At 40.7% G+C, this 25,991-nt stretch overlaps 1 protein-coding gene across 4 annotated transcripts in view; it reads right to left on the reverse strand.

The window, feature by feature from the left end:
- Nucleotides 1-398: 398 nt before the first annotated feature.
- LOC131047904 (UPF0641 membrane protein PJ4664.05) overlaps nt 399-25,991 on the reverse strand; it is a 211,880-nt gene continuing 186,287 nt past the window's right edge. For 3 of the 4 annotated variants that reach the window (XM_057981716.2, XM_057981719.2, XM_057981714.2), the window contains 2 exons: nt 20,214-20,292; nt 502-862 (listed from right to left, as the gene is read on the reverse strand). In XM_057981716.2, coding sequence (XP_057837699.1) covers nt 701-862; nt 20,214-20,292 — 241 coding nt within the window. In that variant the 3' untranslated portion in view covers nt 502-700. The other variant, XM_057981715.2, reaches the window with a different exon arrangement.

A 25,991-nucleotide genomic window follows, 5' to 3' on the forward strand; every position in this document is an offset into this window, starting at 1 on the left:
TATTTACATACAAGAAAGCATATTTTCAAAATATTTATTTAAGATTTAACCATTTAAAATAATTGATATGCTATATATATGTACTCTTTGTTGAGCATCGACATCCTTAATTAATTTAGTTATGATTCTATTAAACGAATACTTGAATGTGCCATTTTATAAAATGAAATATAATGAAACAATTAATATTCAGATAAATTCAGATAAACATAAACCTAGCTGTATAATTTAATAACTATTTTTATGTAGTGCTATTAATAAATAAAATAATTAGATATACATTAATTTTACACTTAATTTAGTCTTATCCTACAACATAACAACAACATAACAACAATTGGAACCAAAATTAGAACAATAGACACCCAAAACATTTATAGATTCAATAATGAAGTGTATTCCCAAAATTTATGTACTTCATTATAAATAGTGCAAATTGCTGAAAACAGTAATGGAGCATAGTTACAAAATATATTTGCTTCAATCAGTAACAAACACTCCTGAAAATAAGAGTCAGCACCCATATTTTATTACTTTTATAATAAAAAACAAACACTACTGAAAATAAGTAGCTAGAACAATATTTTTTAAAGCAGTACCGAAAATAAGTGGGTAGAACAATATTTTTTAATTTTACAATTCACTTGACAACACAACCTTCACAGCCAGTGTTTTGGAATAAACCACCCCGAAGAAAAAGTTAATGTGATTTCACTACTTTGCCGGAACATGCACCCCTGAATGTATTGCTTGCCTTTTTACCGGCTTTGAAGCTTGAAAGAACTAAGAGAAGTCCAACAAAAATCATTCCTAAAAGGCCTTCAGGTTCTGGAAGTTCATTCAAAAATGGATATGGATATTCCTGGAGCAAACATTTAATTCAATTCAACAGGAACACGTAGATACAAATATCGAAGAAAAATGATATCATTTATTCAATATGAAAAATATTTGAAAGAAACACGTAGATACAAATATCGAAGAAAAATGATATCATTTAGTCAATATGAAAAATATTTGAAAGATAAGATATTTTAGAAGCTATGCATTTAACTATGATCATTTGAAAATAAAATATAACTTCAATGAAATATGAACACCAAAATGAAGAATCATCTACCTTCACTTCAAAATTTAAAATTCTCAAGCATTAATTTACAGCGATTAAAAACATTAAAAAAATAAAAATTAAACGTGTTACATATGATTGAAGAGTAATCCTTTAAAAAAATTATTCTATTAACTATTTAAAATTTAAATTGGTTGCAAAGGTAAATTGGAGTACCTCAGCACAATCCAGATCAAGGTAGTGAAATAGATTAATTTGGAAAACATTTAAGTCGTATGTAACCAACGATCAGTAATAGCATCGAATAATGAGATCTAGTTTTAACTTTAAGTCTTATCAAATCATCTAATATATAAGATGAATTCCACCCTTCCATTACTCCCCACAAAACCCCCTTACCCATCAAACAACACAAGAAGCCGAAGTTTGAGGCCATGTACAGAAAGATTCTCAATCTTAGTTTTCACAGAAAGGTAGTGGCAAAAGAATATGAACCTGGCGACTGGGTTTGGATTAGATTCTAGAATATGAGGTTGGAATAGGAAAATTTAGTCATTTGTGGAAGACAGTGGGAACAATCTCTACGATAGTCATCGATTCCCTTTGCACGTTAATTCCAGTTGAACCTACTATCTACCGCACACTTGGACAACTATCTTATGAACAATGGAGACTATGCCTGTGTCTACTTTGGCTAACTAAACTTGATTTTCTTATCCACTATCTGCCAATCACGTTACTACATTTGGGCCGAACATCAAGTGTTTGAGTGATGTCAACAGGTATATTGACAAATTTAGAGCGGGGCAGATGGAAGTGGTAGTTATGGAATTATGTTTTTGATTAAGTTCAGTTTGAAAGAAGGGTTCTGAACCCTATACAAATAAAGTTCCGAGGAGAAACAAAACCAGCCCAAGAATGGTCAGAAACAGCACATTAGCAGCACATTAACATGTTAACAAAAGTAGAAGAGTTTGGTTGAATCTTAATCACAAACAAGAAGAAAATGGGAAACAACTTAAGGGATTAGATGTCTCCAATCCTTAGTGAGGAATTTGTACATTTCATCGTACTTCCACAAGTTATCAGCATTAGTCTTGTGCTTCTTCAACTCCATGTCTTGGAGAACTGAGAGAGTGGTGGCAAACCTGTGCAGCGTTGAACCTCATCATGATCTTTTTTTTATTCCTTTTCTTCCACTTTGGCCTTCATCTTCTCCACCTTCTTTGTAGTCTGGGTACGAATTGCACATTGTTGATGATCTGTAACAGGGGCTTTACAGGAAACCTCGGTCACAATATATGAGGTCTTGAGCGAATCTTCGAGTCTGAACCAGATGCATTCATCTCATCGAAAAAGCTATTACCTTCAAACCTTGGGGGGAAGGCTTAGAAAAGCTATCAACAATTTTTTCATCATCTTCAAAAATATCCTTCTGCTGGGAGTCACTGGATATTTTTATGTCTTTTAGGTAAGGATGCTGCACCGTGGCCAGTTTGGCTGATCTTCTAACAATCATGCCTTCCATATCCTATTTTTGGACCATTCCCTTATCCTTCTAATCATAGTTTTGAAGTTTTCGGACTCTGCAAGTACACTCCAGAACTCGCCAAACTTGCAAGTCCTATCTCTGGCCAAGTCCACTTGCCACTAATTCACGCAACGAGTATAGAAGAGTTCTGGAAGGTACTCGTCTAAGTCTTGCCCCAGGGCTCTCCGAATCCTAGACTTAGTGTGATATCCCCACACTCACAACCTGCAAGCCAACTTTGTAAAGTCTCTAAGAGACAAAGTTGTACAGTCCTGTTATATAATATACTGCCGCTGTAGAAGATTGATGTGGATTAGGAAGCATTTCATATGGGACGGGTTAACAACAACGACTCAAGCATGCTACATCTCCGACCATGATTCAGATCAGATCAGAATGGTTATTAAGATTACAAACTGTAACATCCTAGCATGTGATGGCTGTGAAGCAAACACGCCCCTAACCATAGGAGAATGCAGAACGTATCATTAACAGTGATCTAATCTGATAACACGATGCATTCTAAATAACAAAAAAACCACTAATTAAGTTGATAACAATAATCCTTAATGATGCATTCTAAATAACAAAAACCAAATTGATGGTTAAGTGTGTTATTAAGAGGCACGACTAAGGGCCCCCACGGGTTAGAGTAGTTGGTCTGAGTCTCGGGTTTGCTCCCCGAGGTCTTGGGTTCGACTCTCTGGCTCAGAATTACCCTGCCATGGACACTTGGGGGCTGTGCTGGTTAACCCATGGCCACAGGGATTAGTCTCACCTCAAGCTCGCCCCGTAAAGGGAACCTGCTGGGCTTGGGTCGCGGGGATACCCTGACGATACCAAAAAAAAAAAGAGGCACAACTAAGGAAGGAGACACGAGCAAGAAGAGGTGTGACCAGTTTGGTTGAAGAGATGCCACCGGTCCTTACTGGGAGATATTAAGAACCAAACTCAAATCGAAGAGAAAGGAGGAGGCCTTAGTGCGGAATTCTGCTCGAATCTACTGTGGGGGAAACATCTGCCAACCCGACTTACTAGAGTAAAATGACAGAAAACTAGAGATCGAGTCGGACGTAGTACAGAAATCACATCAGTAATCAGGGATAGCGCATACCTTTCAAGCCATCATATATATATATATATATAAGCGGCAAATCTGGGATAGCATATATTATTTATAGCAAATTATACATAAGTGACATATATCGCAGCCATTGCTGAAGCAGTGTTATCAATTACATCTCCTTGTTATTTATATCAGTCAAACACATTTATATTGTCAAGACATCATATACGAATCGGTTACCAATAATATATCCGACATTGCTATATTGTTAGCCATAATAATTGCATGTATAGCATCATTTACATCAGAAGTAATTGTTGATAATCCGGGTTATATCTGTTCTTGAATCTCAGTGCAAGTTTCTAATAGAATTAATTCAAGTCTGAGAAGGGATAATACAATGGTATCAGAGCTAAGAATCCTGCCATCTTGTGGGAACTTAGCAAATGCAAACTTATCGATATAGGAGGGGCCAATCAGCCATGGCGGAACAATTGGCAAACGAACTAAGAACACTCATGGAGCAGACCAATGACAAATTTGAGAAGACTAACCAGCTGATCCTCTGGGCTATTCAAAGCATGAACAGCAACAATACAAGGGCCAATTTGAACCCGGGGAGAGACACCCACTCCAATCAGTCTGAAAATGAACATTCAACTCAAGGTTCTATTCTTAGACCTACCATGCCATCGTTCTTGCCTAGAGAAGAACCTATGCCCAATGAGGAAGAACTGGTGGCTGAAAGTGTAGAGGAACTAGCAGCAACCTATGCAAGATTGGATCCTGAAGTGCAAGAGTGTATTCCCTTTAAGGAGTACTATGAGGTTAAGACACAAGTCAACCCCAATAGGAGGAAACACACTGACAAAGATCTCAAGGCAAGGCTCAGTAAAATGTCATTACCCTACTTTGATGCTGTAGGGAAATTTACAGCCCAATCATGGGTGCAGAAACTGGACACATACTTATCACTAAGCCCTATGACAAAGGAAAATGCCATCAAATTCGCTACACTTCATCTAGCTAGGGCAGCACATGATTGGTGGCACCATGGTCTTATCACTCAAGGTCATCAAAACATCACCACCTATAGTGAATTCACTCAAAGACTCATCACGAGATTTGATTGAAGGCATCTGGAATGGTACTTCAAGGAATTAACTCTACTCACACAATAGGGAACTGTAGAAGATTATGCCAATGAATTTCAAAATTTAGCAATCATGGTTCTTGATCTCTCTCAAGGAAGGCTTACCTATCTATTTGTGGAAGGGCTCAAGGAGTCAATAAAAAAAATAGTAAACTCCTTGGAACCCCAAAGTTTAGGCCAAGCAATACAAAGGGTCATTAAAGTTGAAGCCAACTACTCCAAAGAAAGACCAAGATATATGACTTCCAAAGCATATCTTAAGAATGCTTGTAGAGATGAAGACCATAAAGAGAGGGGGACGCCTGTGATGTCCCCTTCTCAGCAGTAATCAGTTCAATTGGCTGTTAGCCTATTCCAAAGACCTGTAGGCTAGTCGGAAGCAAAAATTAGGGTTTCCTACTTCTAGGAGGATGTTTTGGCGTTTTTGGTGGCTTGAATGTTGGAGTTTTACAGTTTTGATTCTGGATTCCTTCTGGGTTTTCATAAAGATTTGCAATGATGGTACATGCATAGCAAGCAATGAAGTTTGGTAAATTTACTATTTTTAGTAAATGGGGCCGAGGATAGCTCATTTCTCTGGGTTTTTCTGGGTTTTTAGAGAGCTTCGCGATGGTATGACATGCAAATGAATTGGAGGACTTTTCTGGACTTACTATTTTTAGTAAGTTGTGATGGTTGCTCAAAATGTGGTTAAAATCACTTTGGAAACACTTACTATTTTTAGCAGTATGCTATTTTACTAAGTGCTATTTTTAACAGGGTTTCAGTAGGTTAGTTCAGATGGCTATTTCCAACAAGTCAGTTTGAGCTGTTTGTATTCCAGCATTTTTGGAGCAATTTTGGCAAGCCTGAGCTTATTTTGGGCGATTCATGCTTGAGGAAAATACTTTATAAGTGAATTATTAATAAGGCTAGATGGACGCCTTAGGAGGAAATGAGTTAATTTTATGATATAATTCACTTTATTACTTTGGATGCCTTAACACACTTTATTGATATCTTTTATTTAAGTATCATTTTCAAGACATAAGGTGGGTGTCCATTTTGGAGATTTTTCATTTAAAGATTATAACCTTTAAAAAGTGTCCAAGCAACAGTTTATTTTGGCGTCCCTTTTGGAGGAATATGAGATTTAGAATAAAGGCAAATATTATATTGCTTTGGGCGTCCAAGTTGGCATTTGGCTTCATTTCATTTCATGTCAATTTGGAGGGAGTTGAATTTGAATTTGAAGAGATTTCTCTATAAATACAGGACTCTACTCCTCATTTAGACATCCATTGCTATTATAACGAAGTGCTGTCGAAATTATTCCAGACTCTTGCTTCGAGGGATGCATACCTCCTAGCTGGTTCTTGGCTTCTTGCTTGAAAGATAGCAACTAGTTGAGATTGTGAGACTGTTCTTTACACTGAAGAACATATGGAGTTCATTGTTGTAGTAACATTTGATGTTTTCGGATGTGTTTTGGGGTGTTTGTGAGTTTTTAGGTTGCAGGTGGATTGTAGAGTTGAAGTGTTTTTTTTATCGCAAGTCTAAGGGGGAAATTTTATGGCTTCTAGGTATTCTCTCTTTATTTTTCTAAGGCCTAGGCGATCGTATATGCTAGTTTTCAAAGGTTAATTTGGAGTTGTGAATTTTATATAGAAAATCGCCCTTCTTCCCAGGCCGTACCATGTCTAGGGTTGTCTTGGAATGCGTGCATTAAGGGTTAGATCGGGTTTGCAGCTGGTTGTTGGTCTTGGCTTGGGTGCCTCCTCACTAGAGCTCATTTGCACTTAGTTTCAGGTCTTTCTGTTGAGTTTTGGAGGAGTTATAAGCATTTTAGTGTGTTTTACTTTTAATGTTGCTGGTCTGTGTTTTTCAGTCTGCTGGTGAAGTATATCAGATTTAGAGTTTTGGAATGTGGAGTTGTTTTTTGGGGAGTTAGCCTCTTATAGCTTGTGAAGTGCATTGAACATTATTTGCAGCTTTGGACAGCAGTATCTCTTGATCTGAAAATTCTTGTTATGGTGGAAGAGGCTGGCTTCGCCGCCTATCTTTATTTCATTGTACTCTTGGCCTCCCGCTGAATAAGTGGTTGAGTAGATAGTTTGTTATCTCCAGTCCTCCCCCTGAATAAGTGGTTAAGTGATTGTCTTGTTTACTTCAATTTCTTGGATTTGTAATTGGCTAGTTATACCGCCAAATAGCTATTAAATTTCAATATTTCTTTATCCCGCTGAAAGTGGAAGTGGCCGGTCCAACTGCCAATATGTATTGCTCTCAATATTTCATCTTGCTAATGCTAATGGGAGAAATTATTGTGGTGTAAAATTGAAAAAATTGTGAGGGGACATTTCAATGCCATGCCATTTTTGCAAAGAAATATGGAAACTAGGATATTGTTGTTGGCATAAATTGCCTATTGTTTTCCCCGTAGGGTGTCAGGTTAAGACATTGCATAAATGATAGAAGTTCACAAAATATATGGAACTCACAAGTGTTCTATTGATTCATAATAAACCAGTACATACAATGATAGCAATATGTTCAACTACAATAGCCTGTCCAAAGACGGGAAACAGATACAATATAAAGGAGTCTGGTCAGTTACCCAGTGCCAACTGCCGATGCTAACACAATCTACCTTAATGCTTAATTACCCGACAACATCATCCCCCCTAAAAAGAAATGTTGTCTCCAACCGACAGACAACCAAAATGGGAATGATGTACAAGCAAAACTGAAACCCAAAACAACAAATCACTGGGGAGGGTAAGAGGGCATCCCTGAAGAAGAAGGGGCCGCTGATGTCGAAGCCAATTGCGCCCACAACTGCATCACCTGATTAGTTCGATAAGCAAAGTCCTGCTCGACCACCAATTTGTTCTCCCGTGACTGCTTCACCATGAATACAGCCTCCATGAGCTCCTTTTGCTTCGCCTCCAACTCTGTCGCAAGGCTGGTAACGCGAGTCTCTGCTGTGGTCCTCATCTTTGACTCAGCCGCCAGTGCTACTTTCACAGAGCTCAATTCTCTCTTCACCGTGTCCAGAACCTCCTCCGCACAACCGGCTCGGGCCTACTGCTGGGCCAACTCCATCTCCAACGACGGGATGTGAGCGGCCAGCTCCGCAGCTCTATCTGCCTAGATCTGAGCCTCCCGGAGTCGGTAATAGCCATCCCACATAGCCTGCTCAATCTGTCTCACCAAAGTCTACACTCGACTCTCTCCGGCCACCTCCTGACACTGCCACTCTGCTCTCATCTCAGGTAGGTCTATGATCGGCCATCCCCGTGCCTCAAAGCACCTCTGGAATGCCTCTCCTACTCTCGTAGTAGCAAACTCACGTAGGCTTTCTAAGGTGAATTGAGATGAGAGGGGTCCTTAGGAATGAGTTCAAATTGCTAATGATTATCAAATTTGAAGGAATTGAGCCAAATAGTGAATTTCGCTCCTGACCCTTCCAAAGGGTCCAGAGCGAAATTCCTAAAATCCCTTATTTTCTTAGCAAAATCAAGTCAAACTTGGGTTTTTATAACTTGGATGAGTGAGGAGAAGTGTTTTCTTGTCTTTTGAGGTGGATTCAAGTTGAAAGGATGGAGGAAGAAGACTAAAAAGTAATTTTCGCTCCTGACCCTTCCAAAGGGTCCAGAGCGAAAATCTCTATAGCTCTCATTTCCTTCCTAGTTTTGGCTAAGTGTTGGTTTCTAAGGCGTGTTGAAAGGTAGATTTATGTGTTCTTTCCTTGAGAAATGGTGGAAATCAACTTAGAACATGGATTTCGCTCCTGACCCTTCCAAAGGGGCCAGAGCGAAATCCTCATTTGCCCCCTTTATTTTGCCTAAGGCATTGAAAGGTGGAGTTTTCAAGCTAATTTGGTGGTGAGTGGACTTGATTGTGGAGAGGAGAGTTGAGTTAGATCAATTTTGAAGATGGATTGGATGAAGGAGGTGAGAAATCAATCAAGAATATGGATTTCGCTCTTGACCCTTCCAAAGGGTCCAGAGCGAAATTCTTGGAAACTCATATTTTCTTCTTGGAGATGGTCAAATTCTTGAGTTTTATGGCATGGTTAGAAGGACTTTGATGTGCTCTTGCCTTTGAATATTGGATTGAGGTGATGGAGTAGTCAAAACAAGCTCAAAATAGGAAATTCGCTCCTGACCCTTCCAGATGGTCCAGAGCGAAATTCCTAAAATCACTTATTTTCCTTACAAAGTCAAGTCAAACTTGGGTTTTTGTAGCTTGGATGAGTGTCAGGATTGGTGTTCTTGCCCTTTTGAAGTTGGTTAAGGTTGAAAGATGGAGGAATAAGCCTAAAACAAGATTTTCGCTCTTGACCCTTCCAAAGGGTCCAGAGCAAAAATCCTAAAATCCATCTTATCCTTCAAATTTTGTGCCAAGCCAGGCCTAGACCAAGGTGAGAGATGCCCTTGAGATCGCCCTTGAATTGATTGTTGTCTCCAAAAATGATGATTTTGGGCTAGAGGAAGAAATCCGCTCCTGACCCTTCCAAAGGGTCCAGGGCGAAATTCATTATAGGTCCTGTCCCTGGCCATGATTTCTAGCGAAATTATCTTTTCTAGTCATTTTGAGGTCAAAAATTTGGTTCCTATGGCGTATATGGAAGTGGAGTGATGTATTTTTGCTTGGCAATGTAGATTGGAGTTCAAGAAATGAAATTTCAAGCCTAGAGGAAGAAATCCGCTCCTGACCCTTCCAAAGGGTCCACGGCGAAATTGTGCAAAACCTATCTTTTCCCTCAATTTTATGCCAAGTCTAGTGTGGATCAAGACTAAAGGTGTCCTTAGGCATGTTCTTGAATTGCCAAGAGTCATCAAATATGAAGAAATGAGCTCAAAACAAGAAATTCACTCCTGACCCTTCCAAAGGGTCGAGAGCAAAAAACACTAAAATCATCCTTTTCTCCAAATTTTGAATAAAGTCAGGCCTAGACTAGGGTGAGAGAAGCTATTTGGAATGCCTTGGAAAGATTTTTGATCATTAAAAATGCAAATTTTGAGCTAAAAAGAGAATTTCGCTCCTGACCCTTCCAAAGGGTCCAGAGCAAAATTCTTCAATCTACCTATTTCCTCCTTGTGTCAAGTCGAGACTTTGAGTCCTAAGGCGTGGTTGAGGTTGAAATGATGTTACTTTGCCCTGCAAGATGAATTGAAGTGAAGGAGATGAGGAATTGAGACCTAAAACTTGAATTTTTCTCTTGACCCTTCCAAAGGGTCCAGAGCGAAATTCCCAATTTCACCTAAATTGTTCATGATGAAGATCAAGAGATGGATTCCCAGACCTTGGTGGAGAGAAGAGCAGTGTATGCTTGCCTTGGAAGCATTTTGGAGTAGAGGGATGATAGATTTTGTCCTAAAATGTAAATTTCGCTCCTGACCCTTCCAAAGGGTCCAGAGCGAAATTCTTAAAACCTCTATTTTTCCCCAAATTTGCATCAAGCTTGGTGTTGGTTGAGAAGGAGGGCATCCTTGGGCATGTATCTAAGAAAGTACGGTCGCAAAGTGAGAAAAATTTGAGCTAGGAATGCAAAATTCGCTCCTAACCCTTATGAAGGGTCCAGGGCAAAATTCTTATAGAACCTGTCCCTGGAAAGAATCTTGAGCAAACTTCATTTTGATATCTTCTTGTTGATGATTTAAGGTAGAAAATGCTATGTTGAAATGAATTCGTTATATGACCTTAATCATCTTTTGGTTTGTCTTGCAGATGAAAGAAGACCAGGCCAACAATCATCAAGGACGACCTTCTCCAGTCCAGCATCATCAAGGACGACCTCCTCCAGTCCAGCATCATTAGGGACGACCTTTTCCACTCCAGCATCATCAAGGACGACCTCTTCCAGTCCAGCATTTCAAGGAAAGGTACACCATCCATCCTGCACATCAAAGACAAAGGAGGTTAAAGCAAGGGTCCGTTGAAGACGCCAATAGTTTCAGAAGGGTTAATTAAAGTTATCTTCTCAACATCATCAAATTGAAACATCAACCAAGTTACAAATGTCAGACAGGGTGGCGTCCCAGTCATCATTCCTCCAGTTGGATTGGTCCACCTCAGCGTGTCCAAATTCAATGTACTTGACCCATCGGGGATGACACAAACTTCAATGTACCTACCCCGGTTATCCATTGGTTGAATATTCCAGAGAAGACGTGTCCAAATAATGCAATTATTTCATTGGCTAGGATTGAGTTTGTTGTAACAAACCCTAATTAGGGTTTTCATTGTAAAATCTCGGCCATTGATATCAAATTGATCTGAGCCATTGAATTGTATTGAGAGCGCTATATAAGCCCTGGCTCCTCATTTGTAAAGGCTAATAGTGAGTTGATGGATAATAGTTAGTCAATAGTTGATAGTGAATAGAATAGAAATTAGAGTATAGTAGGAAGAGAAGGCAAGAAATTGTTGCCTTGATTGTAAATGAACCCTTTTCATTGAAGATATGGTGAAATGTGTCGTTTCTTTACAATACGCATGGTCTCTAGTTGAATCTTCATTGTAGATGGTAAATGATTAGATTGAATGAAAGCATTTATTGAATGAACTCGCGTGGAATCTACATAGCCCAAACCACTAGCCTTTTGCTGATTGTAAGAGCGCCTTGCATGGTCAACTGGCATAGAACGAGCTTAATCCCGAGTCATAACACCTCTATTGTTCACGCATTATCTTGAATGGTGATCAGTATCTGATGGTGTACGATTTGGATATATTTGAAGCATCCCTTAGAAGATCGCACTGAGTTGGTGTCGGATTGTTCAAGCCTGATGGTGAGACCCAGCCCAGTAGGACTCCACCTAGTCATTCATCCATCTTCTCGCATTCTAGGTAGTAGAGTAGACTTTCTGAACCCTGTATCTTTTGCCATTTGTTTGTCTTCCAGTTAGTAAATAAGACTTGTGATTCCCAGCAGTGTAAGTCCCCTTGTGATTCCAGCAAATCACATCATACCACGAAGAGCTTATCCACACGTAGAGATCCTACATAACAAAACCTTGGAGTTACTCTGACTGATCCTTCGGCGAGATCTTTAGCAGTCGGGAAACTTTGTTCAAGAGAGGATAAGGTACCTTTAGGTATTTTATTTTGTGTTTGGTAGTGTACAAAATACACATCAACAGGCAGTAGGCTGGGTCCTCCCTACACCTCCATCCTGAAGGCCCATCCGTGAAGGTATCTCCTCCTTGCCACTAGTGGGCAAAACCAGCTTTGTAGGATGCTCCACCAACTCGGCTACCTCTACCTGCTTAGGATGCTCCCCCAAATCAACTACCTCAGCCTGTGTAGGATGCCGAGGTGTAGCAGGTGGTGGCCCTACCGGAACTATGGGTGGGGCGGCATACCGGTCCAACCATGTGTTTGTGTCCTCCACTGCTTCCCCACTGTCCTTTGCCTGCCCCATGCCTTCCATCCCTATTTACTGTTCCGTGACAGGTGAGCGCACTGGGATACAAGGAGTGGTGGTCACTGCAGGTGTTTGCATTATAGGACAAGGATGCATTTGCCTGAATGCTGGAATGGCCACCCCAGGAAGGACTCCCGTCGTCACCCCAAACGAGGAAAGTGGTGTGAATAACAACTGCCCTGCTTGAACCCCCTCTCCTGGAGGTTGTGCCACACCCCCTGCTGGCAGCCCGTGGGTTCCATGTGGTACCTGGCCAAAAGACACTGCGCAACCGCCCTCTTCCGCACCAGGGGTCGCTGTCGCCACCTCTACTTCAGCCAGCTCCGAGTGTCGAAAAGTAGTGTCCCCTCCGAAACACCTTGAGGTCTCCTCAGACTCCACACTCTCGTCTGCACTACTCTCTGCCTGTCCTGAATCGGTGTCACTGGCTGACACCACCACCGGGACCTGCTTTCTTCTCTTCCTGCTAGTCTGACCCTCTCCACCAGCTATGAGTGCGTCCAACTCTGTCCAATAGAAAATAGCTAGCTGTAAGGAATCAATGCAGTCTCGTGGTCACCACCCTCTCAGATTGGCTAGTACCTGTACTCGTACGGAGTCCAAAAACAACCCGATGGCATGGTACGACATGTAAAAAACTTTGTGCTTTAGCATCAGGAAATTGTGGGCTCTATTCGATAACAAACTCGCCCAATCATATACCGTACCTTTCTTTAGGCCCTGCATCAGTGCAATCATAGGTACCGCTACATCCGACGCCCTACTTGTGCAAGTTAATCGACTCTGCATCAAATCGAGCAAGCACTGCCAGATGCCAGGTTTCAGGAATGTTTTCTTTAACCCTCTGCCCTGTGGTGCGAGAATCCTTTCCCAGTCGGCTGTCGTCAAGTCATCCCAACACATTTCTTTTAACAGTTGCGTTTTCCATTCATGGGGCATCTTTGTTGTATTTTTGTCCATCTTTCTCCCTTTATCCGGAATGCCAAAAACCCTCTTGAAATCATCCATATTGAAAGAAACTATGATATCTGTATGCTGAAACTTAAATGACGACGTACACAACTCTGGATCATAGGTTTTGATCATAGTGCGCAAGCATGGTTCAAACTCCTTAATAGAAAAGATGGGCATTTGTACTACGTCATGGACGCGTGCTTTGGCAATGGCTACTTTGACCTCAAAGTCGGCTAGGGTTAGGGCCGTTTCCCACCATTGTCTGCACATACTGCCATTTAGTCCCTCAAACGTCACAATGTTTGGTGTGACTTTGTGCGTGCGTGCCACTTGCACCACGGCCTTCCCTCGGCTCGCATCCTGCTGATCACCCATCGAATCCTTTCCGTGTTGTTCTCTCTAGGATTCCCGTAGCCTCCTTCGCCAATCTAATTTCTTCAATCTTCTAGTTGCCTGCTCCATCGACTAAATTTTGTTGCCTAGGGTAGTGTATAGCCAATTCCGGTATGGTTGTATGGCTGCTTAGTGTATACGGCGTGGCAAGTTTCGACTTCTTTCCCTGATGAAATGGTGTACGGAATAGGCACCTGGTAATCAAAACATCTTCAGAAACCGTACGGACCTTTCTCTTTCCCTGCGGATGGACCAGTTTGCTATCGTACGGTCTTTTTTTCCTACACCAATGAATCGTACGGTCTTTTTTCCTCTTCCCTGGAGTTTGTGTCCGTACGAAACTGTATGGAATTGTTCCGTACTAAAATGTCCTCCCGTACTAACAAGTAAAATTTCGTACCTGGCAATGCTTTCCGTCAATCTGGCAATGATTTCCGTCGATCTGGCAATGATTTCCGTACAGGAATTTCCTTCTCACTGGCCCTAGTCTGTACGGAATTAAAACTGTTATTTCGCCATTTCCAATGTGTGCCGCACTTTATTTTCCTTTATGTCGCTACTGACTAGGTCCCATTGTCATTTTCGCCAAAATTAAAAACATTGCTTGTAAAAGAAATATCAAAAATGGTGTTTTTTTCAACTTATAATTTTTTTCAATAAATTTTTTTTTTTTTCAACTTAAACAATTTTTTTTCAATTTTCACAGTCTGGGCATTCCCGTCGTTCCTGGTACACCTTTAATTTCGAGCCGTTGACTGCCTCGGGTATTTCCTTGCCGTCGAGCGTCCACGGTTCAATGGCTCCGTTTGTGCCGACTTCGCGAGCCTTAAATGGACCCAGCCACTTTACCTTGAACTTGCCAAGCTTTATTTCATTGCGTCTGTTAAACTTCAGCACAAGTTGTCCGGGAGTAAACTGCATTCTTCACAGGTGTTTGTCGTGCCACGTTTTTCGCCTCTGTTGTGCCGTCTCTGTCGCCCACTGAGCCATCATTTGTCGCTCATCCAATTTGTTCAAGGCGTACAACTGCTCTCGGAGACTCTCCATGTCGCCTAATTTGTTGTCAATGGCGATCCGAAGACTCGGCATCATGAATTCCACTGGCACCATGGCTTCCTACTTGAACATTAACTGGAAGGGGGTCTGTCCTGTGGTGACCTTATACGTCGTCCGGTACGCCCACAGTACCGGACGGTAAGCGTTCCTCCCAATCTTCCTTCTCCACTCCGCAAGACTTGTAAATCACAAAGACGATTATTTTGTTTGTCGCCTCGGCTTGCCCGTTCGCCCAAGGATAGTAGGAGCTTGATAAGGAGTGTAATATCTTGAACTCCGTCATGAGCAACCGGATTATATGATTGACAAAATCTCCTCCCCGGTCACTCGTCAATTGGATTGGAATCTTGTACTGTGTAATGATTTGCTCGTAGATAAACCTTGCCTAACTGACGGCTGAATTGTCTGGCAGAGCCCGTGCCTCGACCCACTTGGTCAAGTATTATGTGGCCACCACGATGTATCTGCATCGTCGGGCTCGACTTGCCTTCAAAGGTCCGATGAAATCCAGCCCCCATTGTTCAATAAAATCCCTCTTCAGCGGCCTCCCCGCCCGTTGGCACGTGTCACAACTCGTCACCCACTCCCGGGCGTCATTGTGCAGTGTCGGCCACCATAGCCCTGCCAATAGAACTTTCCTGGCCATGGTGTCGGGCCCCATGTGCCCTCTTGCCGGGCCTTCATGTGCTTCCCGTTAAACACCTTGAATTTCTTCCTCCAGGACACATTGCCGTAGGACCTGGTCAGGTCCCATTTTATACAAAAGGCCATTAATGAGTTGAAACGTCTTACTCCTTAGTAAGAGCTTCCTTCGCTCCCCTGGTGGCATCTCTCTAGGGAATTATTATGTCGACAAATATTCCCCAATGCTTGTGTACCAGGCAGGAAGAATGGCAATGCGGAATAAGTGGGCGTCCGGGAAGTCTTCATTTACTCCTTCCACCGGTTCCCCTGACTTGATTCTAGATAGCTGGTTGGCTATCACATGGCTTTTCCCAGATCGTACAATAATGTTGAATGTAAACTCATGTAGCAACAGCAGCCATCGGCTGATTCGCCCCTGAATGATTGGCTTATTCACCAGGTACATTAATGCTTGGTGGTCCACATTGAATGTGAACGGTGTGGCTAGTAAGTAATGTCTAAACTTTTGGATGGAGTACACCATCCCCAGGGCTTCCCTCTCTGTCGTACTATAGTTTTTTTCCGCCTTTGATAGGAGTCTGCTCGCGAAGTACACCGAGTGATCTAGCCCGTGATCGCCAACTTGCGCCAGTGTGGCCCCTATGGCAAAATTTGATGCGTCGACGTGTACATGGAACTCTTTGTCCCAATTCGGATATGTCAGGATTGGCGCACCTACCAATCGTGACTTCAGTTCTTGGAAGGCCTCTTCCTGAGCCGTCCCCCATTCGTATCGTTCACCTCTCCTCATCAACTTGTCTAGAGGGTAGGATACTTGAGCAAATTTTTGATAAACTGCCTATAATACCCTATGTGTCCTAGGAAGGATTTGATTCCCATGACATTTGCCGGTGCCTCCATTTCCACTATCACCCGAATCTTGTTCGGGTCAGTCTTGAGTCCAGCCTTACACACTATGTGTCCTAATAGCTTCCCTTGAGGCACCATGAATCTGCATTTTTTGGGATTGAGTGCTAGGCGGGCTCGTCTGCATCTCTCCATGCATTCGCCAAGTTGGTGGAGCATCCTGCAGAGGTAGTCGAGTTGGTGGAGCATCCTACAAAGCTGGTTTTTCCCACTAGTGGCAAGGAGGAGATACCTTCACGGATGGGCCTTCAGGACGGAGGTGTAGGGAGGACCCATCCTACTGCCGTAGCACAATTTACCTTAATGCTTAATTACCCAACAACACCTATTGTTATGTTTGATAATATTTGTTATCCAACAATGTATTAATTAATTGTATTGAGTGGGTTATCAATCTCGGGTAGTTATGTGTCGATTGGTTGACGGTTGTGTACCTCTCGACAATTGTCAGGTCCTTTAAATATGTCATGTACTGCCAAGGAAGGAGGACGTTATTGTCGGATTTGTTGTAATCCTTGGCCAACCATCTTTGGTCTTCTTTGTAATGATTGCATGTGCCAATAAAGATATATTTTACTGCCGTGCTTGGTATGCATTGTCATGTACATTGTTATTTTCTATATTTAATTTACTAGTTGCAGCGGTAACCATTTTGGGGCCATTGCCTTAAAAGAAATCGGGTCAGCCTTGAGTGATTCATGTCCGTAGATCCCATCAAAGGTGAGAAGAGGCCACAGGGTGGTCAAGACCAAGCGATTAGGTGATCCGCCGACCCTCGACCGGAGGGAGCACAGAGACAAGTCGAAGCCTGGAAGTACTCGGAGTGTTGGGACGCTGGAGGTGGACGTGTAGAGGACGTGCACATGTCTGAGAGTGCAAGGAAACCACCAGAACGTAGCAGTCGAAACAGTTCACTTAGGTCCAACACACTTGGAAGTACTCGAAGTGTTGGGGATGCTGAAGGTGGACGTGTAGAGGATGCTTGCGTGGCCGAGAGTGTAGGGAAAGCACCGGAACGTAGCGATCAAAACAGTCCACCCAAGTCCAACACACAAGGCGAATACACACGTACCTTCCGAGTGAAAATGATGTTGTTAATGTCAAGAGGAAGAATTATAGATAGGGGGAGTACTCTTTGTGATAGTACTTGAACATCCCTTTGTCATTGATGTCAAAGGGGGAGAGTTAGACACGGGAGGAGAATTATACCATATTTATAGGTTATCTTTATGCAAGGTTGACATCAAAGGGGAGGGTTGTTGATAAAGGAAAATGATGCTGTTAATGTCAAGAGGAAGAATTATAGATAGGGGGAGTACTCTTTGTGATAGTACTTGAACATCCCTTTGTCATTGATGTCAAAGGGGGACAGTTAGACACAGGAGGAGAATTATACCATATTTATAGGTTATCTTTATGCAAGGTTGACATCAATGACAAAGGGGGAGATCGTTGGAGATATTAGCATTGATGTCAAAGATCTCATAGAAGACTTTGTGCAGCCTTTATATCTGATTTGGAGTAGAAATTCTAGCATCATTCGAGAAGAAATAAGTGCAGAATTGGATCAGACATAATGCAAAAAACAGATCATTAATGGGTTGACCCAGGAGATGGTACTCTTCCTATGCACATGCTGGCCTACAAGGAGATATTGCAGTAAAGTCTTTATTTCTTATACTAGAAACTAAAATAATATTAATTAGGCCACTTCTCTAAATGGTTAACCCTCCTAGTCTTGTCAACTTCCTATAAAGGAATTAAAATAAATTATATTATGTTTGGCGGTGGCCAACGTTCATTGTTTTGATGCCACCTTAAAATAGAAATCAATTATGGGCCGACCTAGACAAAGGTTCATTTAAATCTTCATCAGTGTTGGCCAAACTAGACAAAGGTTCATTTAAATCTCTATCATATTGGCTGAGCCATAGTGGGTGCCCACTTTGCAAGGAAGATTTAAAATAAATAAATATTATTGTTTGCTGTTTGGGCCAACCTCTCTAGAGGGGTGCATCTCTTGGATGAAGGGGCATTATGCAAGATATATATTGAAGATATTTTGAGAGTGAAACAAGAAGCAATCAATTGAATGTCATATGAATAAGAGAAGATCTAGAGCAGTTCTAGAGTAGAGAAATATGAAGAGCATTTCAGATTTGTTTTGAAGCATATTGGAGCAAATTTATGAGACATACTTGAGCAGATTTAAAAGAGGAATATATAGCAGATTTATAAAGAAAGAATAAAGGAAAGATCTACGGCAGATTTGTAAAGAAGAGTATATGCAATATTTAAAAGACGAGTCTATGGCAGAAATATATGTGAAAGCATTGCATTCAGATTTATGGAGGAAAGTCTGGCATCATCATCAACAAATAGATTTGTGAAGGAGAGCATTTGTACGATAACCATTAGATTATCTACGATTCTACAAGCAGATTTGTGAAGGAAAGTATATCTGCTTTCAGATTTTGTGAAGACATATCAATTGAAGAATTCAGAAGTGGGTGCTTTCTAAAGGAGAGATTGGTGTGTCTCGCTAAGTTGGTGCTTAGCTGTGGGGGTTGGTGCCTATGAGACAAGTTTATATAAGCAATATTCTTCCATGGTTTCTCTCGTACGGGTGTCCACGTAAATCTTGCGTTCTTGTGTTGCATACTTGTTGCATCTTATGTGAATAATATTGTGCAAATTTATATGCTTATGATGTTAATTTAAAAAAGTAAGAGATTGTATTCAACTAATTCACCCTCCCCCCACACCCCCCCAAACCTATAATCGTGTGCTCTTCATAACCAGGGATTTCTCATGCTTAGAGCTTCTCAAATTTGTGCTCTCTACTTGGATTACCATAAATACTCTGACCTACAACTCTCCCTACATATTAAGTTTAGCGGCATGCCTTTTTCTTCAACACTGTGCTGCTTCTCATTGGATGATTCTTGCAGAATTTTCCAGAAAAAAAATGTGGCTTTTCCTTGTTGAATATCTGTTCACCATTAATGTGATCTATGCTGAATACGTATTTCCTTGCAATCTATCCCATACTCATTTAAACCTTGGAGAACTGTTCAAAATAAACTCATACCCTCAAAACAAATGTAGGTATTTCATGCAATATTTAGAACTTTGGCATACTATTAGACACTGATTAGCTTTATCAATCATCAGCCACATCTATGTTTTTTGGATGCCTCTAGAACCTCTTCCCTGATGCTCTGATACCATATTGGAAAAATCAAGAGCATCTACATTTGCACAATGGAAAATATGAATAATGTTTATATTATTGAGAGTTGATGTTTGGAATGCATTACAATATGGATTTTATAAAAGCCTCTCAAGTATAACTTCTTGAACTACCAGCTTATTGGAATATAACTAATTATTAAATAACAAAAATTAACAAGTCACTAAGATACCTTTATTAAGGTAAAACTTAATATTCCAACACTGAGCAAGTTTGTGTCCTTGTTCTTAGCTCTTAGAAAGCTCCATCTTTGTCATCCGATTTTCATTAATTAAAAGTCTTATCTGCAGTCTTGAAATTTATATTATGTTGTTCTGTGCTGTTTCCTTGGCATTGGTGCAAGGAGGAACTGACGGTTTAAGCAAACGATTCAAAATATTTAATCTTAAATTTATGATGAAAGCAATTTCTAAGACAAACTAGATTTGCCTATCTGATGGAATCATTCGTTTCACGTTACGATACTGAAAATTCTTTGTTGCAGCTAACAGAATATTGTATTGCTCATCTTGTATCTTTATAGAAGTACTATTTGATATTAAATTTCTATAAGTTTGAAGTTTGATAAAGAATTTTCTCTATTGTTTGAGAGACTTTAATTAAAACTTTTCTTTATTCTGACATGTATATTGACCAACTCAATGGGAAGGAGTTAGTACTCGAATGCAACCATCGTTGAAAATAATGAAGTGTATTTGAATATTAATAGAAATCAGCATTGTTATGAACCATGTAACAGTACAAATTCATATCACCTGACAAAAATACGATACCTTGTTCTTTATTGCACATGTTTGTATCCATATGCAGTACAGAAAACCAAATAGCAAAGCCAGTCGTAAAGAGAGCTTACTGCAATTTCAAATATTATCAAGTCAGTATTTTATTACAGATCAAATGAATTAAATACTGGGACATCAATCAATTAACAACTTTGACAAAATAAGTTATTATGTAAATAGGTTCTTAATGCATGGAAAGGCTTAATTGATGCTTACAAACCACAGACATTCAAATATATTTATACACGCACAAGAAAAAATCAAGATTAACTAAAGCCTTCCTTTTGTTCCATTTAAGAAGTGCCTTCTCCAGGGATCACTAAAGGCAACCCTGGGACAGCAAGGATGGGATCTTTCAGGGACAACAAAGATAACATAAGAATTAGCAAAGCCTGGGTTCCAAGGGAAACTACTAGTAACCCTACCGATATCCTAAATTGTCTATAAAGCCTTGAAATTATGTTTTAATTTTTATTCATATTTTTCTTTTATTTGCTTATTTTTGTTCGCACTTATTTATGTTAAGTGTTTCACAATAATTGCAATTTAAAGAGCCTTTGGTAGTTCTCCTATGAGTTGTTGATGGGGAGAAGCCCGCGATGGGCTACATATATGAGGGCATGGATAGGGCCAAGGAGGCCATTAGATCCATCTATGTGGGAGTTGAGGCTAAGTATCATCCCGTTTGGGAGATCATTGATAGGAGATTGCACCTTTAGCTTCAAAAGCCCGTACATGCAGCTGCTTATTACCTCAATCCTACATTCCAATACCGCCTTGGTTTCAAGGTGGATAAGGAGGTTCTGAATGGGCTCTACATAGTGATAGAGTGGATGTTGCCAAATGTTAAAACACAAATAGTCCATGAGATCGAGACGTTTAGACTTTCACAAGGAGAGCACATTTCTTGTGACATGTGCAAAGAAACTGATGCAGAGCATCCACACACAACCAATTAAAGGAGATATTTCTCCCAACTCACCTATCAAATTAGGTGATAACTCTTCACTCACTCACAAACCCCTCACCAGGTCATTGGTTACTCAAAAGGCTTCCATACCCCCAACAACACACCCATGCTTCTCAACACATCTCAAACCCTTGACATATACTTAAATAGGGCAAAACAACATGATCAAACCCCAATCCAACTCCCCAACACTCATACACCCCTTGTAACCACTTGCTCAACACCAATCCCTTACTAGGACCCCAATCTCCACTCTCAACATGCAATTGTTGCTTACAAGCAAACAGGCCCCTTTGACACTTCTATGGGGACATCTCAACACATTCCCTACAGATTCTCTACCCTCCCAACCACCCAAGAACACACAATGGACACCACTGCTACAATACTAGTTTAGACAGTCACAACTCCTATTGGGATAGTCATGTTAAGGTGTAAAGTCCCCTTCTCGTTGATGACCTCCCAGTGGTCCATTAGCCTATTCCTCAGACCCGTAGGATAGGTGGAATGAAGAATGAGGGTCCAGCATTGATGAGGCGAGGACTTACTATTTTTAGTAAGTCAGGGAATGGCTATTTTGGTGATACTGTCCTACTGAGCTCTCCATGCTCTGTCACTGGGTGCGAAGATCATGCTTTTCGGAGCATTAGTTCTTGACTTACTATTTTTAGTAAGTGGCAGTGTGGCATAATTATATTTCTGGCAGTGGACAGGGTCCTGATCCTGCAGCAGTTCAGTGGTCTTCCTGGCTCAGTTTCATCCTGGTTTTTGACAGTAATCAGTACGGGAGTCATATGTGACACAATTAAATATTATTTCCTTATCCTAAGGTTTAATATTTAATTAATCTGATTAATTTCTACTGATTTATTGAATTTGGGATTAATGTCTTAAATCTCCTAACTGCTTGGCGAAATTTATGTTTAATAAGGCGATGTCGATATTATTAAGGGAGATGTTATTTTTATGTTTCATCTCTAATGTTTGCCAAGTGAATATCGTAGGTCCATGCTTTTTGGCGTGAAGGTTGACTTGTGAGAATGGCGCCACTCTTGGGATCCACGTGAGGTGGAATGAAATGCAAATGAAAGAAGTTGAGTTTGAAGCAATTTGCATTTTAATTTGATGGTGTGAAGTTATAAATAAGAGCCTTGGGCTCCCATGCTGGTTCATCTTGAAAATTTGTAATGTTATGCTATCGGTTTGGCAACAGAACTTGACGCTTCAGAGTGTGTCTCCCTAGTGCTTCCTGATTTCGTACTTGAAACATAGTACCTTGCTGTGTGTTGTATTCTACTACATTCTCAGAGCATGCCATAGTCATTTTTGGTGTTGGAACGATTTTGGGGACTTGCTGGTTTGCCTGTGGCTGAAGTGCATTTTCGATCACACCTCTCTGTTGAAGTGACTGACCGTTATGGGTATCAGCTCTTTCATCCTTCCCAGTAATGGCGATACACTTTGTAAGTTTGTGGCATTTTTAGTTGAGTTTTGAAATTACTAGACAAAATCGAAATTCTAGAGCTAGGCGTGGTTTTATGTTTTGCATTGGGATGTGTGCAAATTAATAAGGGGATTTTGGTATCTTGGTTTGGGTTGGTTGTCATTGCAGTTAATCAGTGTGGGTTTGGGATTGATTTGGAGTGATTTGGATGTGTATTGAGAGAGTTGTGAGCTTTTTAGAGTTTTCTTAGGTTGCTGGTTTTGCAATTCCAGCCTGCAGATTGGTTATTAGCATAAATTCATGTTTGTATTGAGATAATCTGCATTACTCTCTTTCTCATATCTCTATTTTTGTAAGGTTAAGTAGTAGTACTACTAACCAGTTCTATGTTGTAATTCTCATCCCGCTGAAAAGTGGAAGAGGTTGGCTTGCCGCCTATTATCAAGCAAAATTGTAATTTCAGTCCTCCCACTGCATAAGTGGTCAAGTGATATCTAAGTGTAATGGTCCTCCCACTGCATAAGCGGTCGAGTTGAGATTGTTATGTAACTGCAGTCCTCCCGCTGAAATATTGCGGTTGAGTGATTCGTACTTTTGTGTATCTCACTTGGCTGGTTCACCGCCAAGTTTTCTTGTCTATCCGCTGGATAAGTGGAAGGGGCTGGCTTGCTGCCCGACCACTGCATAGTTTTCAGTTAATCAAACTAATGATCCCCTCAACACCATATGCTCTTACCTTCCCACATTAGGCACTTGGTGATCAGAAAGTGGAAGGGTTACTTTCCTAGCATGTTTCAGTTTATGATTTCTAACCTTAATGGGTTATCTTTTTGTTGATATCTATTGTAGGCCTTAAAAATAAAAAATAACTGGGATATTACAGTGGTATCAGAGTTGGTTTTCCTGCCAGCCTGTGAGTTTCAGTGGTCTCAGAAATCTCCATGAGTGACAAAGACGTCAGCTACTACAACAGAGAGCAGAAGAGACAGCAATTTCAGATTCCGATAGTGCCGGAAGAAGACACATTTTCATAAGTATTGAGGAACAGAGGGAAGGAATTAGATTCTTTAGATTCAGTGGATTCAATGGCAGATAAGACTACAGAACCGAATGAGGCACCTGATAAGAAGGCTGAAAGACAATTCAATGCCATGATGGACATGATGTCTCTACTACTGGCCAAGCTTAACCAGAACGTTGTTGGGGTCCCTAACCAACCCAATAATGGACCGGAAGCCAGCACTTTTAACGCTCCTGTAGGGAATGGGAGTAACAACGAGAGTAACAATGGAGGTTCAGCCCCAAGGCCTTTACAACCTGTATTTCTGCCAAGAGAAGTACAACAAGTTGAAACAAAAATACCCACAGCTGATGAAATAAGAAACAGCTACATGGAGTATGCTTCTCTTCCTGGTGAGATCCGAGATATCCTAACTCTGGATCAGTTTATGAATCAGAAAATGAAGAGAGGAAGGAGGAATGACTATAAGTCTGCTGCCCCAAGAGATTATCAGCAAGCTCTTGGAAGACTGACCTTAGCACACTTTGATGGAAGCGCTAAGAGTACAACTAGAGCATGGGTACAAAAGTTGGACAATTACTTGTCCTTGAGGCCTATGCCGGAGGAGGATGCCATCAAGTTTGCTACCTTGCACTTGGATGGAGTGGCCCACGAATAGTACCATGGGTTGGTCACCCTTGGTCATAACTTAATCACCACCTATGCTGATTTCACCAACAAGCTGATTGAGAGATTTGACACCAGGGATCCAGAGGTGAAGTTTAGAGAACTTGCACAACTCAAGCAACAAGGTTTGTTGGACACTTATGTAACTGAATTCCAAAACCTGTCAGTTATGGTAAGTAGCATCTCGGAGAAGCGGTTGGTTGTCCTTTTCACTTAAGGACTTGAGGAACCTTTGAATGGTTAGATCAAAGCTTTTGATCCGCCCACCCTGGCAGAAGCTATTAAAAAATCTCGAAGCATGGAGTTGGCTGCCCCAAGGAGTAAAATTCAGTCCAAGCCTTTTCCTTTCAGAAAGGATAAGAAGAAGTTCACGAATCAGACCAAGAGGTTCCCTCGTCGTATGGATGATGAGCTCCGTCAAGACCTCCGGAGGAAGAATCTTTGTTACTCTTGCAGAGAACCTTGGGCCCCCGGACATAAGTGTCATGGAAAGGGGAATTTGCATCAGATGGAGTGCTATTCTGCAGATGGATCAGATTCTGAAATTTCAGAGCAGCAAACTTGATGGAAATGTTGTCATTGATGTCAAAGATGATTAGTTAAGGAATTGGATAGTTGTGATTTAAATAAAAGAGCTTAATACACAATCCAAATGGAAATGCTATCGTCAAAGGTACAAAGACCATATTATCATTAATGTCATGTATTCGTCATTGATATCTAATTACCATGTTAAGAGTCATATTGATAATATGCAGAAGGCATTTAATGAGATAATAATAGTAAAGCATCATAAGATTATAGTGATTTAATTAAAGAGAAAGGATCAGCAATGGGAGTCTAAACTATATAAAGACACACAGGATCATCTACTGAACCTTGGAAGACAGCGGCGTAGCAATCGATGGAGAAAGATAAATATCAGTGTTGTGGTGACTCTGAAAAAGACATTACGTGCGGGCACATCGTCCCAATTCTCTTGTTTGTGGTTGAAATCACTTATGAGATGAATTTCAGTGATTAGGAGTTATAAGACAAGCTACAAGTCGTTTACAAGGAAGAAAGTATAGACAAAGGAATTACATGCAATTATAATATGAAGCATGTATAGACAAAATTTTCAACGATCTCATTAAGAGACTCTCTTTACTTAAGGCAGCACTTTCATTGGTGCACCAGCCAGGAATAGAGGTTTGTTATCACAGGGAGAAAGTATTCTTCAGCGATTAAGCAAATGACCATGAATAGAGATTGTTAAGAGAATTGCAGACTTCAGTATTGTTGACGTGTATTTTGTACACTATCAAACACAGAATAAAATACCTAAAGGTACCTTATCCTCTCTTGAATAAAGTCTCTGAATGCTGAATATATCGCGAAAAGGATCAATCAGGATGACTTCAAGATTCCTCGTCGTAGGATCTCTACGTGTGGATAAGCTCTCTGTGGTATGATGTGATTTTGTTGGAATCACAAGGGGACTTACACTTGATGACTGAACGTCTGATCTGCTGGAATCATAGGATTTTACCGGTTTAGATTGGAAAAAAAGGAAAAAAGATGAGGGCGAGGAAAGGATCTAATCCTAATACTAAGAATGTAGGAGCAACGAATGATCTTTGATGAAATTCTAACTAAGTCTTGTTTTGACATCACAGGAACATCTCC

Source organism: Cryptomeria japonica, chromosome 3 (genome assembly GCF_030272615.1).
Source record: "Cryptomeria japonica chromosome 3, Sugi_1.0, whole genome shotgun sequence".
In the NCBI taxonomy this organism is placed as follows: Eukaryota; Viridiplantae; Streptophyta; class Pinopsida; order Cupressales; family Cupressaceae; genus Cryptomeria; species Cryptomeria japonica.